The 19,244-nt window shown below is 56.8% G+C and overlaps 1 protein-coding gene across 1 annotated transcript in view; it reads left to right on the top strand.

Annotated features, from left to right (window-relative positions):
• Window positions 1–19,244, top strand: part of CCDC33 (coiled-coil domain containing 33) — a 44,898-nt gene that overhangs the window by 15,984 nt on the left and 9,670 nt on the right. The window contains exons 5-13 of the mRNA XM_056347398.1: window positions 1,775–1,905; window positions 3,587–3,696; window positions 4,473–4,574; window positions 4,773–4,864; window positions 5,010–5,130; window positions 9,062–9,191; window positions 9,300–9,421; window positions 9,707–9,778; window positions 14,595–14,720. Coding sequence (XP_056203373.1) covers window positions 1,775–1,905; window positions 3,587–3,696; window positions 4,473–4,574; window positions 4,773–4,864; window positions 5,010–5,130; window positions 9,062–9,191; window positions 9,300–9,421; window positions 9,707–9,778; window positions 14,595–14,720 — 1,006 coding nt within the window. The remainder of the gene's footprint in view (window positions 1–1,774; window positions 1,906–3,586; window positions 3,697–4,472; window positions 4,575–4,772; window positions 4,865–5,009; window positions 5,131–9,061; window positions 9,192–9,299; window positions 9,422–9,706; window positions 9,779–14,594; window positions 14,721–19,244) is intronic.

Raw genomic sequence — 19,244 nt, 5'->3', positions numbered from 1 at the left:
CTTCATCTTTTATCTTTATCTTTTATCACAGCGGTGGGTGGCTGGGGCATCCCGGCATGGCAGAGCAAAGTGCCTGCCCTGGAGCAGGCGGGGAGGGATGTAGAGCATCAGAGGAGCATCTCTTGGTCTGTCCCAGCCATGTCCTGCCCCGAGGCATGCGATCTCGTGGGCAGCTGTCTGCAGCGCCTGCTTGCTGGAGACCCCATCTCCTGCCCCACCAGTGGGTCTGAAGCTCGCTGGGGTGAGGAGGAGACATCAAACCACATCTGCTCTCTGCTGATCCTGCTGCCCCCGGCCTATTAATTTGATTTTGAAGCACATCCCCATGTGTTGTACTGTTGCGGATTGTTTTCTGCCCCGCCCCGCCCCCCCCCCCCCCCCACACACACACACTTACACAGCCCTTTTTGAATGCTCTCTCATCCTTAGGCAAGTCTATAATGAAGGGGGCCCAGAGCAGCCAGTTCTCACCCTCCTCCTCCTCCTACCCCCCAGCACAGGTCTGGCTTCATTCGGACTCTGAGCACGTTGCTGATCAAGCAATCCCCCACAGAGCTCATTACTGGAGAGCCGATTTCCTACAGCCCCTCCACAAGAGTGCCAGCCCGATGCTAATTCCCACCTGCCAGAGCTGGCGGGCTCAGCTCCATCCCTGAGGGCTTCTCTGGAGCACAGGACATGGATGTAGCATGGCTGAGGGTCTGAGAGGGTGGCTGGGAGTGAATGAAGGTTCTGCAAGCATAGAACATCCTCTGATCAGGCTGGGAGGAACCTGCTTGTCCCACCACTACCTGGAGCTGACCCTACAGCTAGAAGGACCTTAATCATCTCCTCTCCCCCAAAGCTGGGGTCTCCAGCTCCCAGGGAGTGGCAAAGTGCCACCATCTGCTTTCAGTCACTACAGTGTGCTAGTAACCTCTCCCTAAGAGCCATGTTGGCTTTGCTCCAGCAAGAACTTTCCTGGAGGAGCCAGCACTAGACACTTTATCATCTCAACATGCAGAGCAACCCACTGACAGGGCTGGGGCATCTGTGTCATGTTGGCCTGACACCACATCACCATCCCCCTGCACTCTGATCAGGGATGGAGAGGACCTGAGGTCACCACACCACCAGGCAGTGGGTCTCTGCTGTGGTCTTGGAACTCCCAGGATAACACCAAGTGTTTTGCTGGGTAGCAGAGACCCCCCTAAAAAATCTGCCAGCCCCCTAATGGGCAGGGACATTATTATCATTAGCCAAGCTCATGAGTAACTGATGATCAATTGATAAAAGTGGGAGGGACAGTCCCAAAACAGCCCTGATGGTGATGGCCCTGCACCAGCGTGGGTGAAGAATTACCCAGGGCCCATAGCTGCTAAAACTGCTGTAATTATTGCTCAGCCTCGTTACGTGTTGAGCTTAATGACAGCAGTTGTTAACATTCAATCTTCTCTCTCCTTTCCCAGAAGCCTCCTCCCTGTCCCTTCATCAATACAGTGGATAATTAGCCTCTGGGGTCTGAAATAGCCTTTTGGATAAAAAGAGCTACAAACCCCGTCACTGGAGACTCAGCAGGATCTGGCAGCCTGGAGTAAAACTGGCCCTGGACCCCCAGTTCAGCCCCCCAGAGCCAGGGCAGAGCTTTGCTGAGGGTGGCAGGAGGGTGGGCTGCCTGCTCTCAGTTGCACCGAGCAGGATCAGTGCTCATCCCTCTCCCAGGCCCAGCTCCCCACTGACATATTCCCCTTCCTCACCCAGTAACTGGCCTGTCTTGCTTCCCTTTTCCTCCCAGTAAGACCAGCAGAGGGGATGAGCAGGAGCAGAAGCCGAAGGCTACTCGTGCAACCTCAGTGCCCACCCACACACCCACCTGGGAGGAGGAGGTGACGGTGGAAATAGATGCTGAAGATGCAGGCTGGGCAGGTGAGAGCATTGGAGGACCATGGGAACAGGGATGCTGAGGACCGGGACACAGGACTCATCTCCTCAAAGGGTTAATTTTGGGATATTAGGGAGCATTTGCTCCAAAGGATGAGGAAGAGGATGGCTGCGATGGGGACAAGCCATGCCCTGAGCCCTGCGTGGCTGTGATGGCTTCAGGGTATGACCAGGAGGGACATGCCCCCAGATATGGTGCTGCAGGATGGGGCAAGTGACAGTGCTTGAGCTCGGAGCATCCTCCAAAGCATCCCATGGGAATCAGCATCGGGGCAGCCCTCCAAAACTTTCCCTGCTGCCATCCCAACACCTTGTATTGGTTGGACCCACATAATGATGCTGTTACTCCCCACACAGGGCTGCTAAGTCTGTAATTGTAAACCCGTGGCATTAGGGGCCAGGGTTTGATTATAATCAGACTGTTGCAAAACAAACTGTGGGAGCCAATCTTCACATCATGCCTAATCCCATCAGGCCCTGACCTAAATGAAATTGAGGAGCTTTTGGTGTACTTTGGACCTGTCCCGTGTGGTACCAGGAGGGATGTGGGGATGGGACCTCCAGCCCTCTTCATCCGTCTCCCAGAATCCCCCAGATGTTTGGAGATGGTCATCCCCCAAACCGTCAGACCAGAGCTGTCATTTCAGATGCAGCTCACACCTTTGCTTGCACAGAAACATGGGGTCCACCCTTTTCTTGCTCAGAAATAGTTTCCATCAGCGGGGCTGCTGAGTGTAATCTGTCATCGGTGACGACTAGCAGAAAAGCCACTTGTCTCTCGCACAACCCCAGAACATTTTCCCTGGTGCTCTTTCCCCAAGGTGCTGGGAGGAAAAGAAAATCTCCATATAAATCAAGCACTTGCTGAAAAGCATGAGCTCAGGGAGGAGCACGCACTTGCTTAGCCCATCATCTTTGTTCTGGGGACACACAGGACCTGTGGCATCACCAGGTTGGCCAAGCAGGAGTTAAGGCGGGTGCCTTGCAGTATCATTAAGCTGGGGGAAGGGAAGCCCAAGTCTTGATGGCAGCATAAAGAGAAGGCGGTTTTCCCTTCCATCAGCTCCTTTTTTTTTCTGATAAAAGGCTCCTGCTCATGCTTGTCAACTAAATTGCAGCTTTGCTTTAAATTAAGGGAAGAGCTGGAGGTGCTAGTGCCCGTGGAGGTGATGTTGCCATGCCAGGGGACAGACCTGACAGCCCTGAGAGGGCAGATGCCATGGTGGCAAGTGGCCTCAAAATCCACGGTTGGCTGCGGGCTGACCCCAGGGCAGGGGGAGCTCAGGGAAGGATGCCACCCCCTGCAGCTGAGTGGGGTGGGTTGGAGGCAGGGAGGTGGATTAGATGGATCAGTGGGAAATCCCAGGTTCTTAGATGGGAATCTGCATTGTTGCCGGTTGTTCATGGGCTTTGCTTTCTTGGGGATGCCTGGGACATGTTCTTGATGTCTCCTTGAGATGTATGCATATAAACCCAGGATGGGTGTAAATCCTGCCCATGTCTACCCCACCATGACCTGTGAGGGGAAGGGGCTGCTGAAAATGAATCAATGCCTTCTGGCCCTTCTTCACCCAGACCTTCCCCTGAACATCTCCCCCTTGCTTCGCCTGCTCCCCCCTTCCACAAACCCTGCAGCCAGCCCCACAGCTGACCCTCTCCCTTCCAGCCCTGACTCTCATCGTGGCAGACAAAGCCACCAAGGAGGCGTTGGGGACCTTCCACTTGCCAGTGAGGCATCTCCAGCCCTTCCAGCCCCACCACTGCAAGCTGGTTCTGGTAGGTACAGCACCTGCCCCTCCATCCTGCTTATTCCTGCTTACAACTTTGCTTTGCACCAGCTGTAGCTGCGGGCTGTGGGCAAAGGGAGCCTTGTGTAATGGTGTAATCCCAGTGGGAAAACCGAATTTGGCAAGTCAAGGAAGGTGCTCAAAGAGGCTTGTGAGCTTCCTGCGAGGTGGGAACAAGGCAGGCGTTGTGCTGGGCCTTTTTCATCTCTCTCCAGTGGGAAAATGTGGAGGAAAAGCAATGGGATTTCAAGCTGGGAAGTGCTTTTGCCCTCAGCATCCTGTGCTCAGTTGACCCCTCAGCAGCTGTGGGGCCAGGCCATACGTCCAAGTGTTTGTTAAACAGGGGCTGCTGTGCATTCCTTAATGAGGCAGGTACCCAGCCCCAGAGAGAAGCTGCTTCCTAAGCCCTTTGGTGGGGATTTCTCCATCTCAACTTGTAAACAGTCCCAGGAACCTGGCTGACAGCCCCCTGTACAGCTGAGACCTGGCAAACTCACTCAGTACACCCCCCAAATCAGCCTCCCCTATGCTCTGGCTGGCAGAAATTAGTGTCCTCTTCCCTGCACAGGGATTGGGAGCAATTAAATATTTAAATGCAAAAAGATTTATTATATTGATCTTTTCCGGGAAGGCTCTAGGGAACAGTAAGCTTTAATTATCAGTTGGTGCTTTATTGTCAGTGATGGGCTGCCTGCGCGCCCAGTGCCCACATTTGGTGACCTTGACCCTTCCTCCTCCCACCGGGTCACTCTTCTCCGCAAACAGCCAAGGACGCGGGACCCTGTGGGGACAGTCCTGCACACCACCATCATCCGCAAAGGGAGCTTCATCCCTCGCTGTGATGGATTCAGCTATGCAGCCTTGGAGGTGAGAGGTGGCCCTGGGGACAGGAGGTGGCAGCAGGGGTTTGCAGGGTCTGGGATGGACCAGAGCATCTCAACTCAGAGAGGATGCTGCTGCACGTTGTCTCCTGCTGTGGTGGATCTTATGCTGATTTAGGGCAGCTTTATTTCCCCCCCATTTGCTGTGCCCTCACCACTGACACCCCCCCCACACACTTCCCAGGTGCTGCTGCGGGGGCTGTCGGCCCCGCTGGCCAGCCCCCCTGGGGCCCTCGTCGCTGTGGCCAGAGTTGTGACCAATGTTCAGGAGTACAAGTGAGTGGTGACCATGGGGGGCTGCTGGTGACGTGGGTGGGTGGTGCTGGGTTTGGGACAATTGCCTCCTCCCACGGTACATGGCTTGCCGGGAATGGATGTGGCCCCACACATGCTGACTCTCCCCCTTTCCATCACTTCACAGGCACCGCATGGAGAAACATCCCATCTCCTGTCCTGGCATCAGTCCCGCTACCATCACATTCCCAGACCCTCCAGCATCAGCCTTCAGTATCGCCCGAGCTGCCAACCATGGCTACCCACAGGTACGAGGCCGAGCATGGCCGTGGGGGTGCACGGGTCCAGCAGCATCCATCCCATCCAGGTACCAATGAGCATCTCTCCTTTGGCAGGGGAGCTGAGCACCCCTGCAGAGAAAAGCTTTAGGGGCAAAGCAATGCTTTGAGCATCAAAAACACGGTCCTCCTTGCCCTGCCTGCAGAAACCCACAGGCAGCACCTCATTTGTGTCTTGTCCTTCATTTTTCCCTCTGCTCCGCTCACGCCTCCGGCTTGAGTGCCGCCTCTCAAAGGCAGAGACCTTCTCCTCCCCGGCCTTAAGTACCGTGGGGAAAGCTAGCGACGCACAACTTCAAAATAGCTGTTGCCAGGGAAACATATGCTTTCAGCACGCGGCATCATCAGTGAACAGGAGGAGGGCCCCCCTTTTGTTCCCGAGCCCTGCCAAAAATTGGCAAGGAGGGAGAGGCAGGGGACTGGAGGGATGCTGGGGCAGGGGGGAGGTGTGAGGGGGCAGCCAAGCCAGAAGCCAGCGTGAAGCTGCCGCCTCTCAAAATCAGGGCTGCTCCGTCCCTTCACCTCTGAAAAGTGCCAGCCGAAAGCGTGGTGAGGGCAGATGTCCAGCCACCCCGAAAAGATGGATCCAGCTGGTCCCAAGTGCTGGCGGAGCACATGTTTCTCCATCTTGGTCCTTCTCCCCCGTGTGTTGAATTTTGATCGTCGGGGAGTGAAGCACCTTTGTACCAACATGTTCGGGGAGCCCATAAATAAAATATTACTTAGAGGAGACCAGCCAAATGCCGAGTCACCCACAAGGCAGTGAATTATCATAAAAATCACTAGTGCGTTTCATTCATTACAATAATTGTTGTTTTATTGCCCCCCTCTCCTTTTCCTCCCTGAGTTGTTCTTTGCAGGTGAGAGGCAGGGGGAGCACCGAGGACCCTCTGCTTTGGGTCTGTACCTGCCCTAGCCCCCCTGGAATCAGCACCCCCAGCCCCACCGTGGCAGTGGGCTCAGGGTACAGGCTGCCCATGCCAGCTCTGGAGCAGATATTGCAAAAGAAATCCCCATGCTCTTGCCCCTGTGCTATCTTTTGGCCACCCCCCAAGATGCAGCACCCAGAGGCTGCAGTTTCTCAGCCAGAGCAAGGATATTCCACTCCTCTAAATGCAGCCAAAATGCATTTCCTTTGGATGTATATGGATAAATACAACCCCCACCCCACCCCCCACCCCGTGAAGCTGTGGTACCCAGGCGCTGGGCGAGCCCAAGCCAAGCCCCACAGCCCTGGCACAGGCGGCAGTGCCAACACGGAGCTGTGGGAGCCCAACGCAAGAGGACAAGTGATTAAACCCAGCCATCTGGCCTGCATGCACGCTGTTGCCTCCTCCTCTCCTTCTCCTCCTCCTCCCCTCCGTGCCCACATGGCTCTGTCTGTCTCTGCACATCACTGAGGATGCTCTCCCTGGGGATGCACAGACAGGTTGCCCTGGGGAGCTGCGTAATCCCCATCCGCTCTCTCCTCCCATCTCCTGCCTCAGTTTCCCCACACGTAGGATGCGCCTCCTTCCCGGGGAGGATGTTCTCCTAATGCCTAGGAGGAAAGCTTAAGGGGGAGGCTGGGAGGAGGAGGAGGAGGGAACGTTGCTGCTCCAGTTCCAGAGGTTAATGGCTTTCCCTGAGTGAACTCCTGGGCAGGCTAATCGGATTCGATAATTCTGCCAGCCCAGCGTGTCCTCTCGCCTGTCGAATCCCATCAGCATCTGCAGACAACAGCACTTGGGTTCACCTTCAGCGGGGCACCCCTCATACTTCTCTTACTTAGGGGGTTTTTGGGTTCCCCGGTTGTTAACCTTTCCCTGCCTGGCCAGGGGCCTGGAGACCTGGTCTTCCTGGCCAGGACTTAGCTGAGACCTGCACAGAGCCACCTGTAAGAGTGTTGGGTGCTCTCCTTGGGTGCTCCTGTTGAGCCAACAGCCCCTTTCTCACCAAAAGGGATGGGTTTGGACACACTGGTGCAATGGCAAATCCACAGGGCGGATGGGCACTGGGCTGTGCCTCCTACAGAAAGCCACGCTGCGTCTGTCCTCCAAGCACCAAGCTCAAACCTCTCTACCATAAATCTCCTTTTGGGTTCTTTCCCTTGGGGACCCTCCAGCTTAACCCATGTATCTGGAGCTTCTCACTCTTCTGGGGTCTGCACCATCTGGACAGGCAGCCGTGAGGACCAGGGGATGGCCCCATCCCCTGGGAAGGCAGGGGAGATGCTGTGGGCTTGGCCACCTCTACCCCTCCTCATGCCAATGATGCTGCCTTTGAATCAGCTCTCAGCAGATGAGCTGGGGTAGCTAAGGAGGATGAAGGCGTCTCCTTGCTCCTCCTCCTCCTCCCCATCCCCTTTGTTGTTTCTCCAGGTGGCCCTTGGCAGAGGCAGTTGCTGTGCCAAGATGTCTGCCCAAATCAGTGCATCAGCTCTGATGCCCTGGTGCAGAGCATCCATCTGTCCCGCCAAGCCAGTGGGAAGCAGCCTGGACCCAGCAAGCACTCCTGCCCCACCCCCCACAGCCCCCAAAATCAGGGGGGGAAATCAGGAACGACATCTCCCATCCCTGTCCGGGTGAGAGGAGCCATGTGGGCTCGGGACCTCTGGCAATTGGGGTCAAATTAACAATATGCTCCCACATTTGACTTTTCCCTTCCCTGCTGAGTCTGAAATGGCACCGTCTCACAGTGCCTTGTACAGGTCGATGCCAGGAAAAGTAACTGGAGGCGGTGTTCAGTGCTTTTTAGATTTTTCCCTCCAAAATTGGGCTTTCTGAGGCTGATGAAACAGCCCCGTGGGCTGGGATGCAGGCTGGGAAAAGAGAGGAGTGACTGCAGAGTGCTGAGCCAGATCCAGCTGCTGGGAGCTGCCCCAGTCTGTATAGGTTTTCCATAAGGACTTACAGGCACAGACTGGGCTCCCTGCAGTCAAAGCAATCTGCATCCCAGCTGAAAACCCCAGCTGATGCTAGGGAGCCCCTGACAAATTCCCAGCCAAGAGAGCCAGCCCGGTGCTGAGCCAGCACTAAGCGCTGCCCAGTGCAGCCCGTTGCGGAGGTGTTCTTGGCTCTGAAGCATCCCAGCCCCGCACTCCCCTTGCTAACAGCTCCCAGGGCTGGGTAATGCACCGTTGTGGGTCTCTGAGGTGCGTAATGCCCATTAGCATCCCCAAACATGAGCAGGGGAAGACCCTCCTCAACCAAGCATAAATGTGCTGATGCAGAAAAGCCGATCAGCATCTCATCCCTGTGGGGCGATGCTGACCAAGGGGAGGGAGTAACAGCATTAAAAAGGAGCTGCTGTCAATAATTTCTCGATGTTGGGCAGCCAGTGTTAAGGCTGACCTTTGGAGAGCTGGCAGGGCTCTCCCAAGGTAAAGAGAAGCAGCTGCTGGCAGGGATGGACCGATGCCATTTCCGACGACAGATCTCGGCTCTGGGGATAAACATGTTGCCCACTGTTCAATATCTGTCAGGACACCCAGATGTCATGCTTAGGAAAGGGTTTTGTGATGATATATGGACCGCAAAATCCTGTTTGGGCTTTCGGGGTCCATGGCTCATTGCAAAACTCTTTCCCAAGTGCAAGTGCCAGGTTGCCGGACAGATACCAAAAGGCTCACCCCAGAGCAGCGTGGGTCATCCTCCAGGCTCTTCCCATGATGTTTTGAAGCATGGGGTAGTTGGTCCATGTGGTGTTTTCCTCCTCTGGCTCTGCGAGGGGGAAGCTTTTGGCAGGAATTAGCCAAAGAGAAGTAGCCAAGCTTGAAGACCCAGTGAAAGCCAGGGGTGGGATGCAGCTGCGCAGGCTGTGCTTTTTGTTACCCCACCTCTCCTCTCTCCCCTATCTATCTGCTTATTTATCTCTAGAGAGAGAAGGTATCTGAAGGAAAATTTTCCTGTTGTCTCCTAAGATGTCCCGACCAGCTGGACCCCCGGAGCAGCCAACCTGGAACACCTCCTTCCTCTTCCAAGGCCGAGATGTAGCCACCATCTTCTCCGAAGATACTGCCCTGGCAATAGAATATTATCCGTACAAAACCAGTGAGTTCAGGGTCCCCACCGAGAATGCTCTCCCTTGTCCCTGGGCTTGGCCAGGGGCAGGTCCTGGGCTGCCGTGCCCCCAGCCAGCTGCTCTCACCCCTTCCCCAGTGTGGGATGCTCCAGGCACCCTTGTTCCTGTGGGATACTCGGTGCTGCCCCTCACCAGCCACGTTTTCCAGGAGCTAGCGGCACAGAGCGGTGGGATGCGTGTGGATGGCCTCGCTGTGCAGGTAAGCCAGGAGCTTTGGGGTAACACTGGGCAGGCTGGCACGGTGATGGTACCTACAGGTGGTGATACCTATAGCTGCTGGGATGGTGAGATGGAGATACCACCTCTTCATCTGGGTGGGCCACCCAGCACAGAGCTCCCAAGCATCGCATGGGAAGCCAGGGTCTCTGCTCCAACCCACAGCCCCGTGCCTTCGGGTGGCATTTGGGTGATGTCAAAGGCACAAAGGGCTCCAGTAGAAACCCAGAGGCCAGTGCAGGCTGTGACCCTTCCTCTGCCTCCCCAGGGCACGGACCTCAAAACCACAACTGGGGCCACCCCAACCGTGGGGCTCTGCCTGCAGCTCCTTCGATCGGAGGTGAGATGCTGGGGAAGGTGAACCCCGAGGTGGGAGGAATGGGGGTGGGGTGGGAGGGATGGGGATGGGGTGGGAGATGGCTCTTTAGAGCTACCACCCTCTCTCCAAACCTCTCAGGTGGGGATCAGCTGGGCTGGGGCTGGGTTTTATCCCTTGCACCTGTTGTCTCAGAGCTCTGAACCACGCCACTGGGCAACTGAAAAAAAATGGCATCGTTCTTGCTTTCACGTATCCATCCTTTTCCCAGGGGTTTTGGCACATGCTTGTATTCCCAGGCAATCCTGACCAGAGGCAGCAGAGCAGGCAGGGCACAGGCAGGGTATCTGGGAGAGGCTGTTCACTGTCTCCATGTGGAGAAAGGCCAGGCTGGTTAACCGCAGTAACAAATGTCCAGCTGTCTTCATCCAGCATTTGTGGTCCCCAGGGATGTCACAGCAGGGAGGGAATTTGGCTGCTTTTCCTGGGGAGGAGGGAACCCTGCTAGCCCTTGGCTCCAGGACCAGCCCTTAGGCAGGTTAGGATGCAACCATGAGCCCAATCGATCTAATTACTGCAGCCTCCAGCCTCTGCTCCCATCTGCAAAAAAAAAATTAAAAATAATCCTATCCCTAAAGTGAATTTGGGACGGGTCTGGATGCTGCGCTGGTGACCGTATCCCACCATCCCCCTGGGAGCCGTGGGGGCCAGGGCTGGCTGGTGGGGGTCTTTGGAGGGATTGCCCAGGGGGGTCAGCAAAAAGGGGTCTGCGTGTGATGAATTATTCACATGGGTGTCACTAAGTGCAGAATTAATCCTTTTGCTTCCAGCTGGCTGCTGCACTAAATTATCACTCGCAGTCATGCGGGAAAATGCTGCGGAATTCATTTAGCTGATTATTGTTTTGATCTGGGAGCTGTAATTTTTTTTTCTCCTCTTCCCCAACCTCTCCCTTTCCCCCCCTCCAGCCCTGCCTTCCTTAATATATGTAAGAGCTGGGAGTGGAAACAAAAAGCAGGAGAGCCAGAGCTGGCCTTGGGCTCTGCGTCTGGTTAATTCATCCGGCGGCAGCCCAGGCAGACGGACCCAGAGCGATGCAAATCAATGAGCGAGCTGCCACCGAGCAGGGAAGGGCATGTTCGGCTCCTCCCAGCATTGCCGAGGCCCTTGTTCCTTGCCTGGAGGTCAGGATTTTCTAAGGAAGATGCTGCAGCTGGCTGGCTGTGATCCCCAGCACCCCAAAACCACGGCCTGGCAGGCAGGGGAGATGATGTTGTGGCTGCAGGGGCAGATCCTCTCCTCTCCCACTTTGAGCAGCCCCAGGCTTCAAGGGATGCTTGAAGGCTGGATTTCCAAGTCCTCAGCTCATGGATTAGTCCTGGGCTCAGCTTTGGGACAACAAGAAGCGGCCAAACGGGGGCCAGGAGGTAAAGACAGTCAAGGACCAACAAGGCATTGGGGCAGCCTTTGTACCAGGGTTGTCTTCGGGGTGTGAGGAGCCACAGCATCCCTGCCTGTCCTCTGGGGTGTGAGGAGCCCCAGCATCCCTGCCCATCCTGCCCCATGCTCCCTCACCCCACAGCTCTCCCCAGCCGGGTGGCAAAGGAGAAGAGTCACCAAGCTTATCTTGTTTCTTTTTTTTTTTCTTTTTTTTCTTTTTTTTTTAGTATTTTAATGTAGAGAGCTGAAAATGCATAACCTAGATTGGCTGGGCTTTTTATAACAAACAGCTAAATAAACTCTGGGCCATCTGTACTCCCCGGCACACTCGGAGCTGGGTGTAAATCCCGGCAGCTCCGTGGCCTCTGCAGGGATTTCACCAACTCCTACCAGGGGTCTGGATGCTCCCGAGCTCGGCTTCAGATGCTCACATAGACCCTCCCTGCTGGGAAAATGTCTCGAGCGCCAGGGTTTTCCAGGGATAAGGGACTCCCCATAAATAAGACTCATCCCCCAGTATTTCTGCAGGGTCTCAGACCCTGCTACATTTGTAATAGCCACAGGGAAAGGGTTTGGAGCAGCTGCTTTATTAAAAGCCAAGATCCCTGACACCAGGGATGAGCAAACAGGAGCTGTATTATCCCAGGGAAAGGGCAGTGCTGGGTTGCAGCCCCCCCACCCCTGTAAAGGCACCGAGACCCCCAGATTTGCCCCCACCCAGCCCATTTCCCCCTGCCTTCATCACCCTGCGCTCCCTCTTTGGAGTCCAAATGAGAACAAAAGACTTTGATCATCTCGGGGAGACAAAGAAATCAAAGACTTCAGCAAAACGCTGGCGTTTTAGCAAATTAATGGCTGTCACTGAAAAACTGTTGCAGCGGGAAAAGCTGCAGCTGACTTCATCCACCTCCGTACTGGCTGGTGGCTCAAGGCAAGGCTCCTGCTTTTTCTTCATTCTTCTTTTTGCACCCCAAATTTAGTGCCTTGCCCAGGAGAGATGAGTTTGACCATGCAGTAGCCAGTGGCAAATCCATGTACAGGGTCAGCAGGATGTGGTCCCTGATGTGCCCGGGGGATGCTGAGCCCCATCCAAGGGCTGGAAAATACACACCGGAGGCACCTTTACTCCTAAGGGATTTATTCATCACCCCTGTTTATTAGCCAGCCTGTTTCACAATTTGTTTTGGCACGACCCCACCTTGCTCAGCCCATTAACTCAGGACCTGGGACCTTTGGGGTCGCCTCAAGCCTCTGCCACCCACTTTGCTGAGCACCCTTGGTCACGTCACCCAAGACAGGGTCTGGGAACATGCTGGCACGTGGTGACAGCCTCTGAAAAAAAAGGGAAAAGCTAGTGCTATTTATTTCCAGGCAAGGAAAAAAAAAAATCAACAGGCTGCTTATATCATTGCTTAAACAGCCTTAATTTCTATAATTGCTGCCATTTAAAACCAGAAGCAGATCGGTGCCTGGTGTAAATTGTCACAGCGCCAGGGTGTAAATTGTCACCATGCCAGCCTGGTGACCAAACCCCTTTCGGGCTGGCAAAAAAATAGGTTTACAATTGGTTGGGGAGTGGGGAATCACCGTGTGTTTCCCATTACTTCAGCCTGTCTGGTCAGGTTTGCCCTCCATGAGCGCCGACACTGGGGTTTTATCCCCAAACCACGTTGCAGGGGATGGAGAAGTTGGTGAAAGGCTGGTTTCGGTGAAGCATCACCCTGCCCTGCTAATCATCTTCTCCTGGTGAGCTGGCAAACCCTCCGAGGGCTTTCGGCAGAGCTTGCCAGCTCTTGATTGACACCTGTCAATCAAACACATCACCCATTCCTCTTATTGCATGGCAAATTACAAGAGGCATTATGGCATCACTGTTGGCTGGGAGCATTGTTAGCTGGGGAGAGCCAAGCCAGTGAGGAACCAAAAAAAAAGAAGCAGGGAATGTCTTTGTTAAGGAGAATTTGTTGGTTTCCGCCCGGCTGGTCCTGGGGGAGCGTTCAGGGCAGCGCTAATTGAATTAAGAGCACATGCACTCGGGCGAGCAGCTCTCCGATGGGCAATGGTGGCGGGACCGGGCTGGCCATCGCTCCGGCGCGGCGGGCAGCAGCTGCACACTGGCCTCAGTAATTGCAGGCAGAGCCTAAACTGTTGCATTTTGCATGATGCTGTTCCCCAGGGAGGGGGAGAGTGGTGGGGCGGGGGGCATCTTCACCCCAGCTTTGATGCTGAAGGAGCTTGGTTGAGGTCGGGGCGGTGGCGTAATGAAATGCGGCAGCAGAGGGGATGATGATGCTGATGGTGTTAATGAGGCAGTGATGGGGAAGGGCACGGGGACGCCTCTGGACACTTCATCCCTGCTGCCGGGCGGGGGGATGCTCACCACTCTGCTTAGCTGCACTAACGAGGCGCGGCCGGGCGCAGGCACGGAGCAATCCCCAGTGAGGGCCACTTCGCTGCTGCCCATGCCCGCAGCCAATTTGGAGAGGGCGCACAGCCTGACTGCTCAGCTGGCAAAGCGAAGAGAGCATCCAGGAGGTGGGGGGGTGAGGGGGAGCAGCGGATTTGCCAGGTCACGGTCACCAGCTCTTAGGCAGTAAATTAGGTGGGTGCTGGCGTGCCATGCCTTGATGCGAGGATCCCAGTGGCAAGGCAGGTCCCGGTCACCTAAATCTGCCCCAATACTGGGAGCCAGGGCAGCCAGGTCAGGGCAATAGTCCCTGTCCATGACCTTGCCGTTGCAGGCAGCAGCAAGGAGTGTGCGGACTCCATCGTTTATTCCATTAGATCTGACTTCCCCCTCTAACCGGATTAGAGAGGAGTCTATAAAAGCCAGGCTGGCGGGAGGAGAGCAGGGCGCACCGAGCCGGGTGCGGGAAATGAGGGGCAGGGAAATGACATTACTGCTGCCAGCAGCATCTGGCAGGGGTCTGGCAGGGGCTGCCCATGTGCCCCAGGTGCCTTATCCGGCCAGCACCGAAGCCAGGGCAGCGCCAGGCAGCAAGGTGGCTTTTAGCATCCCTTTGCACCCACAGGGCCTGGGCACCCACCTCCTGCCCTCCCAGGGACGGGGAGAGACAGGCTGAGGGGGGCACAGAGCTGCCATTTCCACCATCACAGGCTTCAGTGTGAAGGACAGCGTCCTCCTCCTTGCCTTGTCAGCCAGGCACTGGTTCACCCCAGGGACTCCCTCCCTGCCCAAAGCTCCCCTCGCACTTCGCAAAGGTGACATGAGTGTGGCCAACCCACAGCTCTGTCCCATCACGCCAGTCCTGGGGACATACTGGAGACTTGGGTGGTGGGGCAGGAGACATGCAGTGGGGGTGGCTCAGTCCAGGTGCCCCCTCCTTGCCCCTGCCACCCCATCCATCCATCATCCAGACCATTATCTCGCCCTTCCCAGAGACCAGCAGCGTTCCTGCCCCTGTCGGGCAGCGGTGCCCTGCCCAGCCTGGAGCCCACCACCGCCAGCATGCTCAGGAGGGGCGAGGAGCTGCCGCCAGCCCCTGTGCAGCCATTTTATTGCCAGGTAAGAAGCAGCCAGCGATGGCATGCTGGCACCCTGCCCGCTGCATCACCCTGCCAGCCCCCGAGAAGGCACACACTCTGCCTCCTAACAGTGAAAATCTGGCATAGATCCCACATTTTAATCTCCCAATCTATGCACTGCTGGGAGGGACGGGTTTTATCTGTAGCCTGGTTGTAACAATAATTTCTTGTGTTGTGCCCATGGAGGAGCCTTTCTGGCAGTGCCCACATCCCCAGTGCCCAGCTGTTTCAGGGTGGCACAGGGGCTGGAGGGGGGACAGCATCCCATCACCTTGCTGGTGGCAGTGCTTACTGGAGCAGCCTGGATGCACCAGCTTCGATCTAATTGCTCAATCCCAAATCCATTTAGCAAATTCTCTCCTATTACCACTGCATTATGCTGGAGACCCCAGGCACCTCCAAGCTCATACCTTTTGGCTCCAGGAAAAAAAAGAAAAGGCAGCTGTTCTCCTCCTCCAGCCTTTGTACCGATAAATGGAGCCCTTGGATGAATTTAAACCCAGCCCTCCTGGTCCTAATATCTTCCTGTACTTTAAGCCATCTGGCTTTAAAAATAACAGGTCGTTAAACCCCAATTCTGCTTATTAAATAGCTGGGAGGGAAGGGGTGGAGGGGCCCTGTGCTGCCCCAAAGCCCGGTTATTTCCCCCTCAGCAGATGACCTGCAACCCAATCCCTTTTCTCCCTACGATTCAGGCTGCAAAGCAAGAAGAAAATTAACAATAAAATAACAACCATAAAAAATAGAGAAAAGCTATTTGTTTTTCCTCCAGCTGTTTTAATTCCTCCAATCCACTGAGCTTTATTACTTCCCTTTCCGTGGCTGTGCCGGCTGCTTTATGCCCAGCCTAATAGAAACCTGGAATGGGTCACGCGGAGGTGGGTACCGCAGCACGGCTGAAATGCGGTGAGGATGCGAAGTCCAAATTTGATGGAGCCCTGGGCTCCAGAGAAGCCCCACCACCCTTCAGACCTGTGCAGGACCCAGCCCTGGCATTACTACATGGTCTATGCGACGTGTTTTCACCCCCAGCTTTGCCACTTGTGTGTGCTGATGCCCTGAGCAGCCTCAAGCCCAGCTGGCTGTATCCTCACAGCAGCACCCCTGGGTCGGCAGGTGAGGGCGGGTGGGAATTGGTCTTGAGGATGCTTCCAGCATCCAGTTTTAAAGCCTGAGTGGGGCAGTGGCCCAGAAAGGGTTTGCACAAGCCTTGGGCACCCCTGCCCTGCCTAAACATCTTTTTGTTCTGGCTAAAAATTCTAGAAAGCGTTGCTGGTAGGATTATTATTTCCCCCCCCCCAACCTTTGACAGCCGTTTTCTTTCTTTTGCTTGTTTCTCCCTCCTAAAGCACAAATTATTTTCACTCCACTTGCATTGCAGTGTGGGGAATTTGCTTGGAAAGCCCTGGAAAGCCCATCTCCTGACAGCCCCGGGAATCAGGGCTGACACCCTACTAATGGAGCGTGCGTGCAGGAGGGAGCTGGGACATGACAGCCCCCCCGGCAGTGGGGTCTAGGGGGGTCTGGGGGGGAGCACTCTGCTGATCACAGCCCTGTCACTTCTTCCCACTCTGCTCTGGCTGATCAAACCCGGATCCCGGTCCCTACCCTGCGGCTTTAGAGGTCCTGCTCCAGATCTGCTTGTTAATGCCTTCATTAAAAAAGGGCGGGGGGGGGGGGGGGGGCGGGGAGAGGAAAACAAAGCAATGAGGAATATTATCAGAGATGGGGTAAACTTGCCCTGCCCTGGTCCCACGGAGGCAGAAAAGCCTCTGCGCAGGTTTGTGCTGGGACATGAGCCCCCCCTCGGGCTTATCAAGGTCTGAGACTGATCTCTGCTGGATGAGCGTTCTGACCTTAGGCCGAGGTTTACACCGGGCTCAGCCGCACCGTGTTTTCCTACCCTTGTGCCCTCTTGCTAAATAGATTTGTGCCTCTCTTACCAGTCAATGAATAATTTACAAGCAGCACTTAACGATTAGGGGGGCGTTTTCTCCAACCTCTTCAAACATTTGCTTCTTCTTCAAGCCTTTCTCTCCCTGCTCCCATCACCCCTGTTTCCCTGACCTGTCACTGCCGGGGGTTTCACAAGCCAGAGGGTCTCCTGTGGGGCTGGCAGAAGTCAGTGGTTTGAGGTGTTTTTTGCCTTGCTGGCATTTTGTTCCTGGCACTGCACGTGTGCCATCAGCTCTATCGCATGAGAGCCCAGATGTGCAGACTGTCCCCCAAAACCGCACCATGGCATGGCAGAACAGGCAGCTGTGAGGGGGGATCAGGATTTCTTGCTTGGGGCCCCTTTGCAGGACCCATTTCCAGCTGCTGGGTGACCTCCGAGGAAGACAAGGACTCCTGTGGCTGCTGAGCAGGGGGTTCTGCCTCAGCGAGCTGGGAGGGGACCCCCCAGCACAGGCACTGCTGAGCCCAGCAGCTCCGCCAGACTGGTGCCTGCAAAGGTGGCCCACTGGTGGTGGTGGTGGTGGGGGGTGGTTGCGGTGCGGGGGGACAAGGTGCTGTGAGGGAAAATGATGGTGCATGGGGAGAGGGTGCTGCAAGGGCTGAGAGTGCTGCAAGGGGAGAGGGTGCTTTGAGGGGATAGAGGGATGGGAGGGGAGGGGGGGATGGGAGGGAAAATGATACTGCAAGGGGAGAGGGTGCTGCAGGGGATGAAGATGCTGCAGGTGGTTAAGGTGCTGCAGGGGGTTAAGGTGCTGCAGGGGGTGAGGGTGCTAAAGGGTGATGGTGAGCAGGGGTGAAGGTGCTTCAGGGTCAGGGTGTCACAGGGTGAAGGTGCCATAGGGTCAGATTGCTGTAGGCTCAAGGTACCACAGGGTCAGGGTGCCGTGGGGTCAGGGTGTGTGCAGGGTGCTGTGGGCTCAGGGTCAGGGTGCAGTGGGATCATGGTGCCGTGGCTTCATTGTGCTCTGGCTCAGGGTGCTGTGGGATCAGGGTGCTGTGATTCAGGGTGCTGCAGGGTGCTGTGGCTCAGGGTGCTGTGGCTCAGGGTGCTGTGGCTCAGGGTGAGGGTGGTGCAGGGTGCCGTGGCTCAGGGTGCTGTGGCTCAGGGTCAGGGTGGTGCAGGGTGCTGTGGCGCAGGGTGCTGTGGCTCAGGGTGCTGTGGCTCAGGGTCAGGGTGGTGCAGGGTGCCGTGGCTCAGGGTGCCGTGGCTCAGGGTGCTGTGGCTCAGGGTGCTGTGGCTCAGGGTCAGGGTGGTGCAGGGTGCTGTGGCTCAGGGTGCTGTGGCTCAGGGTCAGGGTGGTGCAGGGTGCTGTGGCGCAGGGTGCTGTGGCTCAGGGTGCTGTGGCTCAGGGTCAGGGTGGTGCAGGGTGCTGTGGCGCAGGGTGCTGTGGCCCAGGGTCAGGGTGGTGCAGGGTGCTGTGGCGCAGGGTGCTGTGGCTCAGGGTGCTGTGGCTCAGGGTCAGGGTGGTGCAGGGTGCTGTGGCGCAGGGTGCTGTGGCTCAGGGTGCTGTGGCCCAGGGTCAGGGTGGTGCAGGGTGCTGTGGCGCAGGGTGCTGTGGCTCAGGGTGCTGTGGCTCAGGGTCAGGGTGGTGCAGGGTGCTGTGGCGCAGGGTGCTGTGGCTCAGGGTGCTGTGGCCCAGGGTCAGGGTGGTGCAGGGTGCCGTGGCTCAGGGTGCCGTGGCTCAGGGTGCTGTGGCTCAGGGTCAGGGTGGTGCAGGGTGCTGTGGCGCAGGGTGCTGTGGCTCAGGGTGCTGTGGCTCAGGGTCAGGGTGGTGCAGGGTGCCGTGGCTCAGGGTGCTGTGGCTCAGGGTGCTGTGGCTCAGGGTCAGGGTGGTGCAGGGTGCTGTGGCGCAGGGTGCTGTGGCTCAGGGTGCCGTGGCCCAGGGTCAGGGTGGTGCAGGGTGCTGTGGCGCAGGGTGCTGTGGCTCAGGGTGCTGTGGCTCAGGGTCAGGGTGGTGCAGGGTGCTGTGGCGCAGGGTGCTGTGGCTCAGGGTGCTGTGGCTCAGGGTCAGGGTGGTGCAGGGTGCTGTGGCGCAGGGTGCTGTGGCTCAGGGTGCTGTGGCCCAGGGTCAGGGTGGTGCAGGGTGCCGTGGCTCAGGGTGCCGTGGCTCAGGGTCAGGGTGGTGCAGGGTGCTGTGGCTCAGGGTGCTGTGGCTCAGGGTCAGGGTGGTGCAGGGTGCCGTGGCTCAGGGTGCCGTGGCTCAGGGTGCCGTGGCTCAGGGTCAGGGTGGTGCAGGGTGCCGTGGCGCAGGGTGCTGTGGCTCAGGGTGCTGTGGCTCAGGGTCAGGGTGGTGCAGGGTGCTGTGGCTCAGGGTGCCGTGGCTCAGGGTCAGGGTGGTGCAGGGTGCTGTGGCGCAGGGTGCTGTGGCTCAGGGTGCTGTGGCCCAGGGTCAGGGTGGTGCAGGGTGCCGTGGCTCAGGGTGCTGTGGCTCAGGGTGCTGTGGCTCAGGGTCAGGGTGGTGCAGGGTGCTGTGGCGCAGGGTGCTGTGGCTCAGGGTGCTGTGGCTCAGGGTCAGGGTGGTGCAGGGTGCTGTGGCGCAGGGTGCTG

This window comes from Falco biarmicus, chromosome 7, assembly GCF_023638135.1.
Source record: "Falco biarmicus isolate bFalBia1 chromosome 7, bFalBia1.pri, whole genome shotgun sequence".
Lineage (NCBI taxonomy): Eukaryota > Metazoa > Chordata > Aves > Falconiformes > Falconidae > Falco > Falco biarmicus.
This window is presented reverse-complemented; position numbering and strand designations above follow the sequence as displayed.